We start from the raw sequence: 14,590 nt of genomic DNA on the forward strand, positions 1-14,590 counted from the left end.
GGCCACCTCATGCAAAGAGTTGACTCCTTGGAAAAGACTCTGATGCTGGGAGGGATTGGGGGCAGGAGGAGAAGGGGATGACAGAGGATGAGATGGCTGGATGGCATCACCGACTCGATGCACGTGAGTTTGAGTGAACTCCGATAGTTGGTGATGGACAGGGAGGCCTGGCGTGCTGCAGTTCATGGGGTCGCAAAGAGTCGGACATGACTGAACGACTGAACTGAACTGAACTGAAGATGAAATGAGATAATATATAAAATCACTGGGTGTTCAGGGGTGCTACTTAAATCCCAACTATTAGGTGATAAAGCCATATTTATCATTATAAGTATGGTGGGGAGAGGAACCAATCCCTCAAGGGCTTCCTCTGCACTAGATCCCTCTAGACTGGTTTCTGTTTGATTTTCATAATTCAGCTGGATATGAACTAAACTCAGTACAATAAGGTCAACCGTATCAGTCAGTTATAGGGCTTCCCTGGTAGCTCAGCTGGTAAAGAATCCACCTGCAATGTGGGAGACCTGGGTTCAATCCCTGGGCTGGGAAGATCCCCTGGAGGAGGAAACAGCTATGCACTCCAGTATTCTGGCTTGGAGAATTACATGGACTGTTACATGGGGTCACTACTTAAATCCCAATTATTATGTGATAAGGCCATATTTATCACTGTAAGTATGGTGGGGAGAGGAACCAACCCTCAAGAGCTTTCTTGGCATTAGATCTCTCTAGACTGGTTTCTGCTTGATTTCTATAATTCAGCTGGATAGAATCTAAACTCAATACAATAAGGTCGACCCTATTAGTCAGTTACATGACAACACTTTATTGTTCAGCCATAAACTTATAACCAGAGAAGACAATGGCACCCCACTACAGTACTCTTGCCTGGAAAATCCCATGGATGGAGGAGCCTGGAAGGCTGCAGTCCATGGGGTCGCTGAGGGTCCGACACAATTGAGCAACTTCACTTTCACTTTTCACTTTCATGCATTGGAGAAGGAAATGGCAACCCCCTCCAGTGTTCTTGCCTGGAGAATCCCAGGGATGGGGAAGCCTGGTGGGCTTCCGTCTATGGGGTTGCACAGAGTCAGACACGACTGAAGTGACTTAGCAGCAGCAAACTTATAACTGCTGCTATTGTTCTTCTTATAATACCAAAGACTACTCAAGGTTAAAGAAATATTTCCTGAATCTTTGAACTGCCCCCTGTAAACTTTGAGATGTCTGGTTTTTTATCTTTCTTTGCAATAAAGTAGGGATTGCATGTAATATATCTTTATCATCTTATTTTATTTACTCCTTGCTTCCATAAAGGATGTGGGGGAAACTACAGAATATATAATTTGAGCAAACTCTGGGAGATAGTGAAGAAGAGGGGAGCCTGGAGCCTGGAGTGCCACAGCCATGGGATCACAAAGAGTCAGGCATGACTTAGCGACCGAACAATACCACCACCATGAACAGGACATATATACAGGCTTCCCTGGTGGCTCAGTGGTAAAGAATCCACCTGTCAATGCAGGAGAAGTGGGTTCAATCCCTGGGTTGGAAGATCCCCTGGAGAAGGAAATGGCAACCCACTCCAGTATTCTTGACTGGGAACTCCATGGACAGAGGAGCCTGGCGGGCTATAGTCCAATGGGTCACAAAAGAGTTGGCTACGACTTAGTGCCTAAACAACAACAGCGTATACATGGTATAGTGTCACTGTCATCACTGTGATTCATTACGTGAGCATTTGCAGCCACACTTGATAAATGACTCAGAAGAAAGAACAACAAAAAAGGAAGTTGTAAAACTGGATTCTCTGAAGGTCTTTAAATAGATTAAATTGTGGTATTTCTTTGCAATGGTCTTCTCAGATAAAATGGAACTTCCTTAGGAATATTCCTTTCTGAAAGATATTTCTGGTGACTTTTACGCTTGTGATCCCTTGGAAAAGAACATTAGCATGCCTAATTACGTGTAAGTGTAATTTAACATTTTCTATCTTCTGACATCATAAGTGAATAGTTATTTTCTCTTAGTGCTTTACTGACTTTTTGTGAATGCCTCCCAGTTCCTTTTAGCTCTATAAAAATTCATAGTCTACAGAATAATCATAGTACTGACAAATATTTATTGAGTACTCTTTGTGTTAGGCACTGTGTTAAGTGCTTTATGAATGCTATATAGTAATAACTTATTTAAATATTTCATGAGTTTTTTTGTTTGTTTGTTTCAAATATACTCTGTGACCATCCATTTCAAAAAGCAAATAACTCCTTTAAAAGTTTAGACTTTTATCAACTGATTCATTTAAGCCAGGGCTTGTCTACAAATTATATATAGACATACAATTTTTACAAACACTTTTATCTCCTTAATGTCAGCTACAATCTGTGTGACACACATATGGTGTGTCAGGCCTGCCCAAACACTTTACACCTATGCATCTCATTTAATCCTCATAGTAACCCTAACAGCTAAATATTATATCCCCGTTTTACAAATAATAAAAGTTTCCAAGAAGTGAGAAACTTGCCTAATATGAGTATGAGTTGGGATTCAAACCTGGGCCTGGATCTCCACCCTTACTGTGTAAGTGATGAATTGTATTCTTTCTCACCCAAGCTCATATGAGAATGTTTTGATTAGGGAGATGAGAACGGATTGCTCTACAGTAAAAGAAAACAGGAACTATTCTGGAAAGCATCTCAAAAAGTGAACACAGGACTGCGTGGAGATGGCGACAGAGGTTAATATTTTAGCTGTCCATGTTATAGAGACATAGCGTCCTGGAACTTAGGGACACCTTTCGATATTGAGGGGGATAATAACAAGACAAAGTATGCAGTGTGGCACCTGAGAATCTATGAGACAGACTCCTATCCAAGCAGTGTCCTAGGACCAGTCCCAAGGGAACTGGAGACGGGGCTCACTCCTGAAGACTCGGTCCCGTAGTCCACCAAGCAGTGCTCGGGGCGTGGATGCAGCCCCACACCCAGGAGCAAGGTCAGAGGAAGCAGGGCTCCTCTGGTTCCCTGACAGCTGACATCTAGTTCTTTCTTCCTGATTCGCTACATGCTGACAAGAGGGATTTTCTGTTCTCTTCGCTCTCATGTTTACTCAGACCCTCCCACCCTGGCACCATGTTACTCTGCCAGGAACAACTCATAGAGATGTTTGGGGTGGGAGGAAGAAACTGGACTAAACTCAGGTTTAAACTAGTTTCAAGCAGAAGCCCGTTCCTACCTTTGGCCTCAGATTAATACACGGCTGGATAATAAACCAGTTTCTGCCTCCTCCGTGAAATGAGAAAGCTGTGTCATATTTGTTCATGGAAATGTTTTCAGTAGATATCATTAAACTGCCTCCAAATAACCTGGCTGCTCCATATTACACATGATAAATGATAAAATGCCATTTAGGCAGCTTTTTTTTTTCCAGTGTTATTGTCAACGTTTTCCCAATGAATACACTTCAGAAAGAAAATGCTGGAGATAAATGTCTCTAAAGCTGCCATCTCTCCCTGAGGTTTTTTTTCCCTCCAGGTAAAGCCAGAGTACGAACAGCTTCAGCCACAGAGGGTTGGACAGACAGAAGCCCCAAAGAACCCTAAACAGAGGCAAAGTTGCACAAATCTGTCCTGGCAAAGTGTCACCTTGGCCCCATGTAAAACAAAAACAGACTCAGTCTAAAATACATAAGGGAGGACCAGAACTAACTCAGCACCATCCAACACTGTCCCTGTGACCCTGCATCAGCCCTGGTTACCCTCTGTGCTTGCCTCATCCTATCTATCCCGTGTCCTCACTTGACGTTTGCCTAAAGGAGGGAGTCGTTCCAGTAAAGGGAAGTGATCACTACAATTCTACACTCTGCAGATTCCCCAATAAATACCATGTGATTCATGACAATAATAACAGCAGTCGGAATGAGAAAGGGTCACGTGGTTTTCCCAAGACTCTGGAGATTCCCGTCCCCCGCACCCCACCCCTGCTTTCCCTACTCACCCCTACGGGAGTCCGTCTGTGGCAGAAAAGGTGAAGGCCTTAGGACCCGAGAGCCCTTTCCTGCCATTCGCTTGAGAAACAAAGCCTTCCCTCCTCCCAAGTTGAAAGAAATAAAGGAGTCTGAGCTAATCGCAACCTGCAAGCCTGCGGGCGGCCCATCAGCTTGCCAGTGGTGCAACCCAGCGGAGCGAGTACCGGCTTCGAGCTTTGCAGAAAAGGAGAGAGGGAGAGAAAACAGAGACAGAAACACAAAGAGAAAGAAAGAAAGGCATTAACCTGGCCAGGAGTCAAACAGGTGCATGGAGCCCGAACGCCGAGAGCAGTGTCGGACACACATAGAGGGTCCGACCGTGCGTGCTTCTTACGGAGGGGGTGGGGGGGCGGGGGGAGGGGCTGCTTCTGAACTGATGGGGGCAGGGCTGCAGTCCGGAGGCAGGGGGTATGACAGATTTTTTTTTCTTATTCACAGGACTCAGAGGGTTGGCCGAGAGCCTTTAACTTTCCTCCACTTGTCAATCTGACATCTTCGTGGATACTCTCTGGTTCCCAGGGACAAATGCTAGTCTATGAGAGGGGGGAAGTGCGGCCAGGATGTTGATCACACACACCCCCACCATGAGTCACAGAATTTCGTGGTGCCTTGGGAAGAGAGGACGGTGAGCCCTGGGGGCTGCCACGTTGCGAGCAACAGCAGTGAGCTGTGTGATTCATGGCGCTGCCTGGGTCTTGAGTTGGCTGCTCAGAGGCCACAACACGTGGCCCTTTAAGCCTCTTGCAGCCTCACTGTCCTTGGAGTGACTCGTGTCTGTCTGACGGGGATCTGAAGTGTGTGGTTTCTCTCTCTCTGAACTGGCTACCTGGAACTCCTGGGTGTTTAAGAGCCTCTAGAAACGGAGGGCTGTGCCTTCAGGCTGTAGTTTGGCTTTCAGGCAGATGTTAGGAACAGAAAGGAACGCAAGCAGAGGAAAGCTGGGCGGCCGGGCACAAGACCCTCAGGAGAAGGCCCCAGTTGGGAGACAGCGCCAACCGAAGGGGATGCAATTGACCTTGGGGACACTGAGTGTCCTCTTAGCAAAGGATGCCATGTCTGGTGGAGATTCAGGCTCTTGACCTCAATTTAAGTTCAAGCCCTCACTAGCCCCGTAATTCAGAAGACCTGGTTTGCAGCTGTGGGACCCCTGTCCACAAGCCTCTGACGGAGAGTTTACTGTGAGCGTAGCTGAGACAGCTAGGCCCACCCTGCAGCCCCAGGCCCACCCCTGCACCAGAGTGGGCTCTGAGATCAAGTGTGGTCTTTACCTGAAATGCGCCTGGGCACGTCGGTGATGGCGGGCAGCCCGGTGCCCCGCGTGGAGGACAGCGGGGTGGTGGAGTGAATGGACGGAGGAGTCATCTGGCTCAGGTACGAGGGATAGGACTGGTCATAGGACCAGGGCGGGGAGGACTGCGCCTGCCTGGGGTCTGGGAAGAAGAAGAAAATCCTTAGCACACCAGCCACTCTGGCCTACACACACAACCCCAAACTTAGAAAGGATAAAGCAGGGGAAAAAAAAAAAAATCAGACTATACAAGGACGACGAATTTCCCACAACCCCACCCTTGCAGGCCCTGTGGAGCACACAGCTTTCTATACTCCGAGTCTCTATGAAAGTAACAAAATGCATCATGCATAAGGACTATTTGTCTCCCTCACACGTAAATATTTCTATTTGGAAAGACTAACAGTCATTTAGAAAACAATCTGTTTTGGGTATCTTCACAAAGTTGAACTCTATTTTCTTTATTTTCTGTGTTTTTTTTTTTTTTAATTTATTACTCCAATGAACATGTATTACTTATTTCTTTTTTAAAAAGAAATGTTTGGAACAATTTACTTGATTAAAAAGCAGGGAGATGGTGCCTTTTGCTGCTGTGCATCCAGTCAGTATCCTTCAGACGTGCTTTCTGGTTCTAAAAATGCATGATTCTGTGATTTTAGCACAGTTCACATCCCAGGCAGGTCAATGGGGATGAGGAGTTTGGGGCAGAGATGAGCACAAAGGGGACAGCATATAAGTACAACAGGAAAGAAAGGAGCCAGTTATGTTGGGCTTCCCAGATGGCTCAGTGGTCACAGGATCGATCCCTGGGTCAGGAAGATCCCCTGGAGAAGGAAATGGCAACCCGCTCCAGTATTCTTGCCTGGAGAATCCCCATGGACAGAGAAGACTGGAGGGCTATAGTCCATGGGGTCTCAAAGAGTCGGACACGACTGAGCAAGTGAGCATGCACAGTTATGTTATTCTGATGCTAAAGCTACCCCAGAAAATAACCGTTAAGAAAAAAACAAAACTTAATTTCAAAACTAACCAAGAACAGAAAGCTTTATCACCATCTAGTTTCGATGTAAAGCACATGAGTTTCTGACAGGAAGAAAAAAACCCAAACACAACAGGGAAATGTCTTTAATCCTATTGGAATCTGTTTAAACGATGTCACATGTTTGGAATGTGGCCCGGAGTTACCTACAGTCACTACAATAATAAAAATAATGGGCAACTGACTGGTTAGAGTGAACCGCTGAGAATTAGTAATATCTTTCAATGTATCTCTAACAGAGTTTCTTGGAGATACACAGAGAATCATAAGCTAAGTTCTCTTAACATTTTTTGTTTTTTGCGAAGTTCACTTTTTCTTAATTTTAAAAAATTCCAATACACCAGGCTGTTCTCAAAACAGCTTTGTATATCAGAATAGCCATGGATTTTGGAACATGTCGAATTAGATTCAAGTTCTGAGACTTATATTTCTAAGCTGTGTGCTTTTGGGTTAATCACTCAGTGACTCTGAACCTCAGTTTCCTCATCTGTAAAAGGGGATGGGAAGTAATAATATGTGGACATTGCATGAGAAGACCATGCAGAGAGGGCTAGCACAGGAGATGCTCAGTGATACTAATTCTTGCCTTTTAAAAAAACTTTCGGTGACACAGGAATTGTTTCATGATTAAAACACACCTGAATTGGAGCTAATCCATTTAGAATAGGTTTAATTTTTAAATTATTCCCATATTACCTATCAGCCTCTGAAAATGAAAAGCTCGATTTTTGAAAACAATAAATACATTTGAGTCAATTCAGGTTTATCTCTACCCAAAAAAAGTGGATAACAAGATGTGGGTTTTTTTCTGAGATCATTCCTCCTTTAAAGCCTCTCAGTCTTTCTGTACAAAGCCATTTAGTTTCAGCTATTTCTTGTTTATTTGTTCAATTCAGAAACAATTTATTTAAAGACTATCTAAATGGGACATACTTTCTTTGACTCAAAATAATTAAATCCATCTGGATATTTATCGAATGTTTACTGTATCCACAGATACACAGAAAAATTTCATCCAATTCTGTTTTAAGGAACATTTACCTGAGTTTGCAATTTGAATTAAAGAACTATTGTAAATGGTTCACAGAGACGTTTCCTTTAGAAATTGGATGGATATTTAATCATTCAAGTAATGAAATTTTGTGCTTTAAAATGTTCAAGGCTGAGACTGTAATAGATCGGCAACATTTCAAACCTGATCCTGTTATATATCTGATACAGATATACTTCCTTGTTTTAACCATTAATGTCATTTGCTATTCAGATAAATGGTAAATGATCTTCAGATGGAAAAAGATTCATTCCTTACAACATCAGAAAGCAATCTCACAAAGACAAGGCCTTCCCTCAAGCACCATTTTTAACAGATACAAAGGATAAGAACCACACAGCAAAATGAGCAGGGCACAGGGGACTCAGGTAATCTAACATCACCAGATGACTTCCTGAGCAAGCAGTTTCATCTGTATCTCCACTCCCATACTGTAGCACGTTACCAGCAGTATAGGGCTCTCTGCCTAAAAGTGGGGGAAATACAAAGAAATCTAAAGAATGACTAAAATCACTGACATTTAGACATGTCACAAAGGAATCAGGGGACTTAGCTTGAATGGAAGATACAGCTTTGCATTTCTCCTCAAGCTGAGAGGCAGCTCAGTACAAGGGGAAACAAGGGACCTTTCTGATGAGAGGATCTGAGCTGGGGTCCCAGCTCTGCCATGTGTGAGCTGGATACCTTGGCTGTACTAGCAAACTCTCTGAACCTCAGTTTCCTCGTCTAGAAAATGAGGCAGCATAGCATGGTGAAGCAAACATAGCCAAGAGTTCATTGTGCCAGGTGGACAGCCAATTTGGGGCTTGAATCACAGCTCCCCACTTTGTTGAGCATTCTGAGGGCCTCAGTGGCTCACCTGGAAAATGGGAACCAGGATGCTTATCAGGGCTCTGTGAGCACTTACATGGACTAGGCCTTGTCTAGGGTTGTCTGCCACCCTTGGCACATACAAAGAATACAGTAAATAGAAATGGTCATTGCTATCTGTAAAATGAGTATAATTGTAACTACTATCATCTTTGTTTACAGAACTACATGAAATAACACAAGAAAAGCCTTTTGATAACTCTAAAGTACTATATGAAAATGATCATTATTCTCCTGTGATGTGGGAGCTCACATCACATGGCCAAGGCCCTGCTGTGTGACTTGGGGTGTGTTTCTTAATGTGGCTGAATTTTAATTTCCTCATCTGTAAAATGGGTATGATAATACAGTCTCAGAGAGTATCATAAGGATTAAATAACAGAGCGAATGGCTAAGCATTATTCAAAAAAACTAAAAATCGGACTCTAGAGGCAAAAAAAAGACCAGAACATAAAACAGAAGAAATACTGTAACAAATTCAATAAAGACTATAAAAATGGTCTACATCAAAAAATCTTAAAAAACAAAAAAAAATCTGACTCTAAACTATCCAGCGTGGCTGGGTTGTCTATGGTTAGTCTTAAAGATGTTCCAGAGCAGACTCATCACAATTCAATATAATGGCTGGCACATAGTAGGTGCTCAAGAAACAACTACTGCAGGAACCTCCCAGGGTGGCTGGAGTGAATAATGGGATTTTATAAGGAAGTAGTAATTAGTCTTTCTCTAACTCCCCCTTAGGCTATAAAAGAACTTGTATCAGATGAGGTTTTAGCTTTGACATAAGCTTCCTGACTGCTGGCATACACACTTGAACTAGCAAAGGATCACTATCCTTTAAGTAGAGGCCTTTCTGAAGATTCCCAGTGTTAGCAAAAAGAACTTCTCACTATCCCTAAACAAGCGAGAAGCTCTCTCTTTGCTTTCTGTCTCTCAAAGAACAGGCTGCAGGCTGGCCAATCTCTCTTTCAAGGTCACCATCCTAAGATTCTATGATAAAGACCTACTTAAGGAGAATAGGACAGGGCTTGGCAACCGAACAACAACAGGGAGAGTTACTAAAGAAAAACAAAACACAAGAACCGCCATATGGGGCTTACTAGATCTAGTCTACGGAATTTTGAAAAGGAACTGCAATCTTAAAAAAAAAAGGATTGGTCTCCAAACACCCCAGTCTTTCTCTAACACCCTGTGAATGAGGCCTCATCAACCCCAGCTCCCTCATTTCTGGCCTGTGGGATCTTGGACAAATTTTATAAACTATCTGACTTCAAGGTTCCTAATAATGGGGATAAATAAGAAGACCTCCCTCCTAAAGTTGTTTTAAAGATTAAATGAGGTCATGTAGGAAAGAGCTTAGCATATGGAAAGAACCCAGTAAACGTTCACCACTATTAAAGCATCTCCTTTACTGAGCCTTCGTTCTGTATTTATGTTTCCAGCGCTTAACCTCTTATTCTAGCAAAAGGCCATTTTAAGAAAGCTTCCTGCAGTTCTGAAGTCTGCTGTTTGGAGACTACACCTGAGACTATGTCTGGTCGCTTCGATAGCCTTTACAATCATTTAACCTGAGTCACGTTCCTTCCTCATCCTAGCTTCTCCCAGACCAAGAAATCCTAATCACTTCAGTGTCTTTTCTAATACTGTATGCGTCAACATTTTCAAACTGTTAGTGGGGGAAAAAATGGCTATAAAAGATCTTGACTTCCTAAATGCCCAACCACTAAGAAAATGTAATCTTATAAACATATGATTACAGTACATTTGCTTTGTTGTGGACAGTTATTAAGGCTGACAATAGAGAAAAGTCACCTTAACCCGATCTCACCAGTGATTTCTGAACTCAACTTCCTGAAGAAACCTGAGACTTCTGAGATTGACTCTGAACTTGGATGACTCAGAGCAGGTGACAGATGTTTTTAGGCATCAATCCTAAGATTACTAACAGGGAATAGTGAGTGCAGGACCTAGGTCTAAGACAAACCTACAAATTAACCATTAACAAGAAACGATCTTCATCTACCTTGGGCCCCACAGGGCTAGTATAATGCATTCCTTCCCTCTGCTCCATCCAGAGTTACACTAAAACTCTTGTCAAGTCTACAGACACATGGAAGGAAGCACCTTGTCCTTCCAATCCAACACAAATAAGAATATCCTTGATTTGGGGGCCTCAGAGGCTCAAGGTACCAATCACTGTCTTGGTAGCACATCCTGGGTGATCTGAAATTACCTATGAACACCCATGAGTTTTCAGAAAATAACTGAACTCTATTTCATAGCCAAAACTGCTGCTACACTTTAGTTTTAGGGTGCTTTAAGAACAGTAATTGAGTACTTCTCTATGGCAATCTACAGAAACAGCCTCAATATTATTTTTATTACTATATTCTGGACATTCAAAACACTGACAGATGTTTTTAAATGGATATGATCACTGCAAAACAAGACCCTGGGTGCTGGTTTTTTTATGGGCACATACTCTTTCGTGCTTGAGAAACCTGAAATATGAAATCACACATGAACATTTTAATAGGTCTCCGCCCCTATTTTTCCCCAAGTTTCTCTCCTATCACCTAAAAGGTGTGTGGGGGGAGAGAGAAAGTCAGGTCTTCCTTATACAATGGGCAGCCGTGCTCACAGCAGGATGTAACTAATCACAACGACTAAATGGCAGAGAAAACCTAGGGCTGAGCTCCTGGAGGCGCTGGGGATGACTGAGGAGAGAAGAGCCCCCAGTCTAACTGGGGACGCACACTTGCAACTAGCACCTGGCTTCTGAGGTCATGCTGACTGGACACCTCAGATCTACAGCTGCATGCTTTCAGAAGAAATCGTGGTCTCCTCTGTGTCAGCAGACCAAGTCTAGCTACAAAGAGTGCCAGGTAAATAAAAAGGAGCCAGTCACGTCACTTGACAAAAGGAATCCCTTCAGCTTCTAGCGGAAGCAACATCTGTTGGATGAACTTTAAAAATAGACACCAGAAAGGCACAAACTATTGGGTATAAGACAGGCTCAAGGATGTTTTGTAGCAAAGGGGGAATACAGCCAATATTCTGTAATAACTGTAAACAGAAAGTAACCTTTAAAAATTGTATAAAATTTTTTAATTAAAAAAAAAAAAAAAAGACAGGACTTCCCCAGTGGTCCAGTGGTTAAGACTCTGCTTCCATTGGAGGGAGCACAGGTTCGATCCCTGGTTGGGGAACTAAGACCCCACATGCCTCAAAGCACAGCCAAAAGTAATTAAATACAGAGTGAAGATATAAAAAATAAAAGAAGTAAATAAATAAAAAGACACCAAAATCCAGGGACCTGCATACACTTTGCACTTTCTCTCCCAACACTTTGTACTTTCTCTCCCAACACTTTGCACTTTCTCTCCCAACACTTTGCACTTTCTCTCCCAACTCCCCACATGCCTCAAAGCACAGCCGAAAGTAATTAAATACAGAGTGAAGATATAAAAAATAAAACAAGTTAATAAATAAAAAGACACCAAAATCCAGGGACTTGCATACACTTTGCACTTTCTCTCCCAACACTTTGTACTTTCTCTCTCAACTCAAGTTGAGCGCAAGGTTCTTATTTAGCTGTCCCTTTCTCACCTCCAAAGTACCAATGGTCATAACTGCCACCCTTAAAAGGGCTTTCTGGATGGGGTGGGGAGAGAAGTTTTTACATGGTGTTCTGGTGAGTCAGCAAACTATCCATTTTCCTTGTCATGAACAGCTTCTGTAACCTACACAGCAGTGAGATGGTCTAAGGAATAGAATAAAAAAAAAAAAAAAAAAAACCTAAAGACATTTCTTGCTGTGCAAAAGCTTACACAAGCAGGTGGGGAGAGTAAGACTAACATATAAAACGACAAGTTAATTCAAAAACTGTCAAAGCATGCACCTGTGTTTCTTTAAAAGCTCTAAAGATAGACATGAACCATGGTGCCCTGATATCATTGTGGATCTTATAAGATCTCCTTCTAGAGTGGTGCTCCTTTGGCTTAGGCTACCTGGAGACTGGGCATATCTGCCTTACATCCTACAGACCTCAGAACATAAAAGTACCTAAGAAAACATCCCCAGGAGATGCTCAGAAATTGATGCTACCTGGGGGAGAAGTGGCTCATGCATCTCATGTGGTCTCTGTATCAGGCAGAAATGGAGACTGGCATTTATTTAAACCGTGGGTGTGAGAAAAGCAAGATCTCTCCTTTGAGTTAGACCATAGTTTCTGAAATTTAATAATGGGTGTGGGGAAAATGAAGCAGCGTCATGCATTTCCTGAAATGATTTGTAAAGAGTCATGGGATCTAAGAGTACTCAGACTTTTCAAATGACTGAGAAACTACATTTCATGTCTACACACTTGAACTCTGAACACTTAGGGTCATAATAAGAGGAAGGGGGAGGCAGATGGTTAGAAAAAAAAAAAAAAGGCATTGTAGGTCAATTAAAAAAGCACCAGAGGAAAAACAAGTGACTCTAGGAGAACAGGTAGAAGTCTTTCCTTAATGAATAAGATAAAAGGGGAGAGGAGAGTGGGCAGAGAGCTTTAGAAAAGCCCAGGGAGGAAATTCCCTGGGGATCTAGTGATTGCAGCTCTGTGCTTCCACTGCAAGGATGCGAATTCCATCTCCGGTTGAGGAACTAAGATCCTGCATGCCACTGAGCCAAAAAATAAAACAAATTTAGAAAAAGAAAAAGAAAAAAAGAACAGGGAAAGGTACATATGGAAACTCAGGAGTTGCTGTGAACAGGTCCCCTTTGGTAAACACTCTGGTTAGACACCTTTCGCACCTTTCAGGTGTGAAACGGGGACTGCTTCCGGAGAACTGCTCGCAACAGGGCACACCTTGGATACGGTGTTCAACTTCACGCAGAGATGGGAGGAAACCAGCCAATGGGGCCAAGCCCAAACCAGCACACAAGTGGCTCCTTCCTGTCTGTGCTGCCAGCGGGCTGCTGGGTGATGTGGCAGGACAGTGGCCAGTGGTTTCTGCCCAAGCCATGCGCCCCCAGGGAGCACCTGCTATACTAGGGGACCATCACTAGAAGAGCATCATATTCCCACCCCTTCTCCTCTACCCACTTCCCCCTCAACGGCACTCAAATTAGGCTGGAAAAACCCCAAATATTTCTTCAGAAAACTGGGGTATTTAACATGAATTGCATAGACAGTTCTCCTGAAGATTTTGCCTCTCCGTTGCAACCAAAGTCAATAATCTCAATGGAGGGAGGCAGATTTACAATTTCCTATCCTAGACTGTTTCTGTCGTATTACTATCATTCATAATACAAATAGATGCATCATTCACATTCATTCATTCACACTTCCTAACATTTATACTAAATGCTAAATGTTAAGTTCCCTGTCTTCTCTAATAACCCTGACAATAACTAAGTGGACATTTAGAATGTGCTTTCCCACTCACTTCCGGTTCTCTTGACCAAGAAGAAACATGGTCCAAAAACAGGCTTCTTGGGGTGCAAAAGGAACCCTGGACGGGGGGGCTCTGGCGCTAACTGTGCAATCAAACACCAATGATTCCCCCTCTCTGACTGTCGCTGTGGTCAGGTGTAACACGAGAATGGATGGTCTCTAAGATGTTTTCCGAAGATAAAATGCTATGATTCTAACCACTTGAAAAATTGGGTACCCTACTACACTCAGTCCTTGCTGGAGATGGTAGCTCACCAGAAATTACTGAAGCCCTGCTGGGCTGATCCGGGGCGGCTGGGAGAGGGGAGCTGACACTCAGGGTGCTTCTCATAGCGCAGCTTGTGACCCATGTCAGCAAAGAAGACCTCAAAAGCAGGATTCTGACCTCCCTCCTTGTCCCCAGTCGGGGTTCTCTCCAACTGACCAAGGTGGCCAGAATCACTTGGCAGAAAACCAACCCAACCGATTCACAGAGCTTAAGACTGAAATTTGAAACTCCACTCAATGCTCTGATGGTGACCTAAATGGGAAGGCTATCCGGAAAAGAGGAGATATACGTATAGCTGATTCACTTTGCTGTGAGGTAGACACTAACACAACACTGTAAAACCACTACACACCAATTTAAAAAAAAAAGACTGAAATTTGACCAAAAAAGCAGCAATCTGTTTGGATAAAACCAGATGCCTCACAGGGTACACCAGCCACTAGGAGTTAATACAAACAATGCAAGGAGAGGGGCTCCATGAATCTCCACGAATCTTAAGAGACGATAGTGGAAGAGAGAATGAGAAATGATACAGTCTAAGACATCACCACCTCTAATAAAATATTAAAAGAAAAACCAGAAGGAAGCTAAGACAAGGTAAAAAG

At 43.1% G+C, this 14,590-nt stretch overlaps 1 protein-coding gene across 3 annotated transcripts in view; it reads right to left on the reverse strand.

Moving 5' to 3' along the window:
• Positions 1-14,590, reverse strand: part of RUNX2 (runt-related transcription factor 2) — a 138,488-nt gene that overhangs the window by 35,770 nt on the left and 88,128 nt on the right. For all 3 annotated transcript variants that reach the window (XM_010863082.1, XM_010863084.1, XM_010863083.1), the window contains exon 5: positions 5,298-5,459. In XM_010863082.1, coding sequence (XP_010861384.1) covers positions 5,298-5,459 — 162 coding nt within the window. The remainder of the gene's footprint in view (positions 1-5,297; positions 5,460-14,590) is intronic.

Source organism: Bison bison, unplaced genomic scaffold, assembly GCF_000754665.1.
Source record: "Bison bison bison isolate TAMUID 2011002044 unplaced genomic scaffold, Bison_UMD1.0 scf7180017864487, whole genome shotgun sequence".
Taxonomy (NCBI): domain Eukaryota; kingdom Metazoa; phylum Chordata; class Mammalia; order Artiodactyla; family Bovidae; genus Bison; species Bison bison.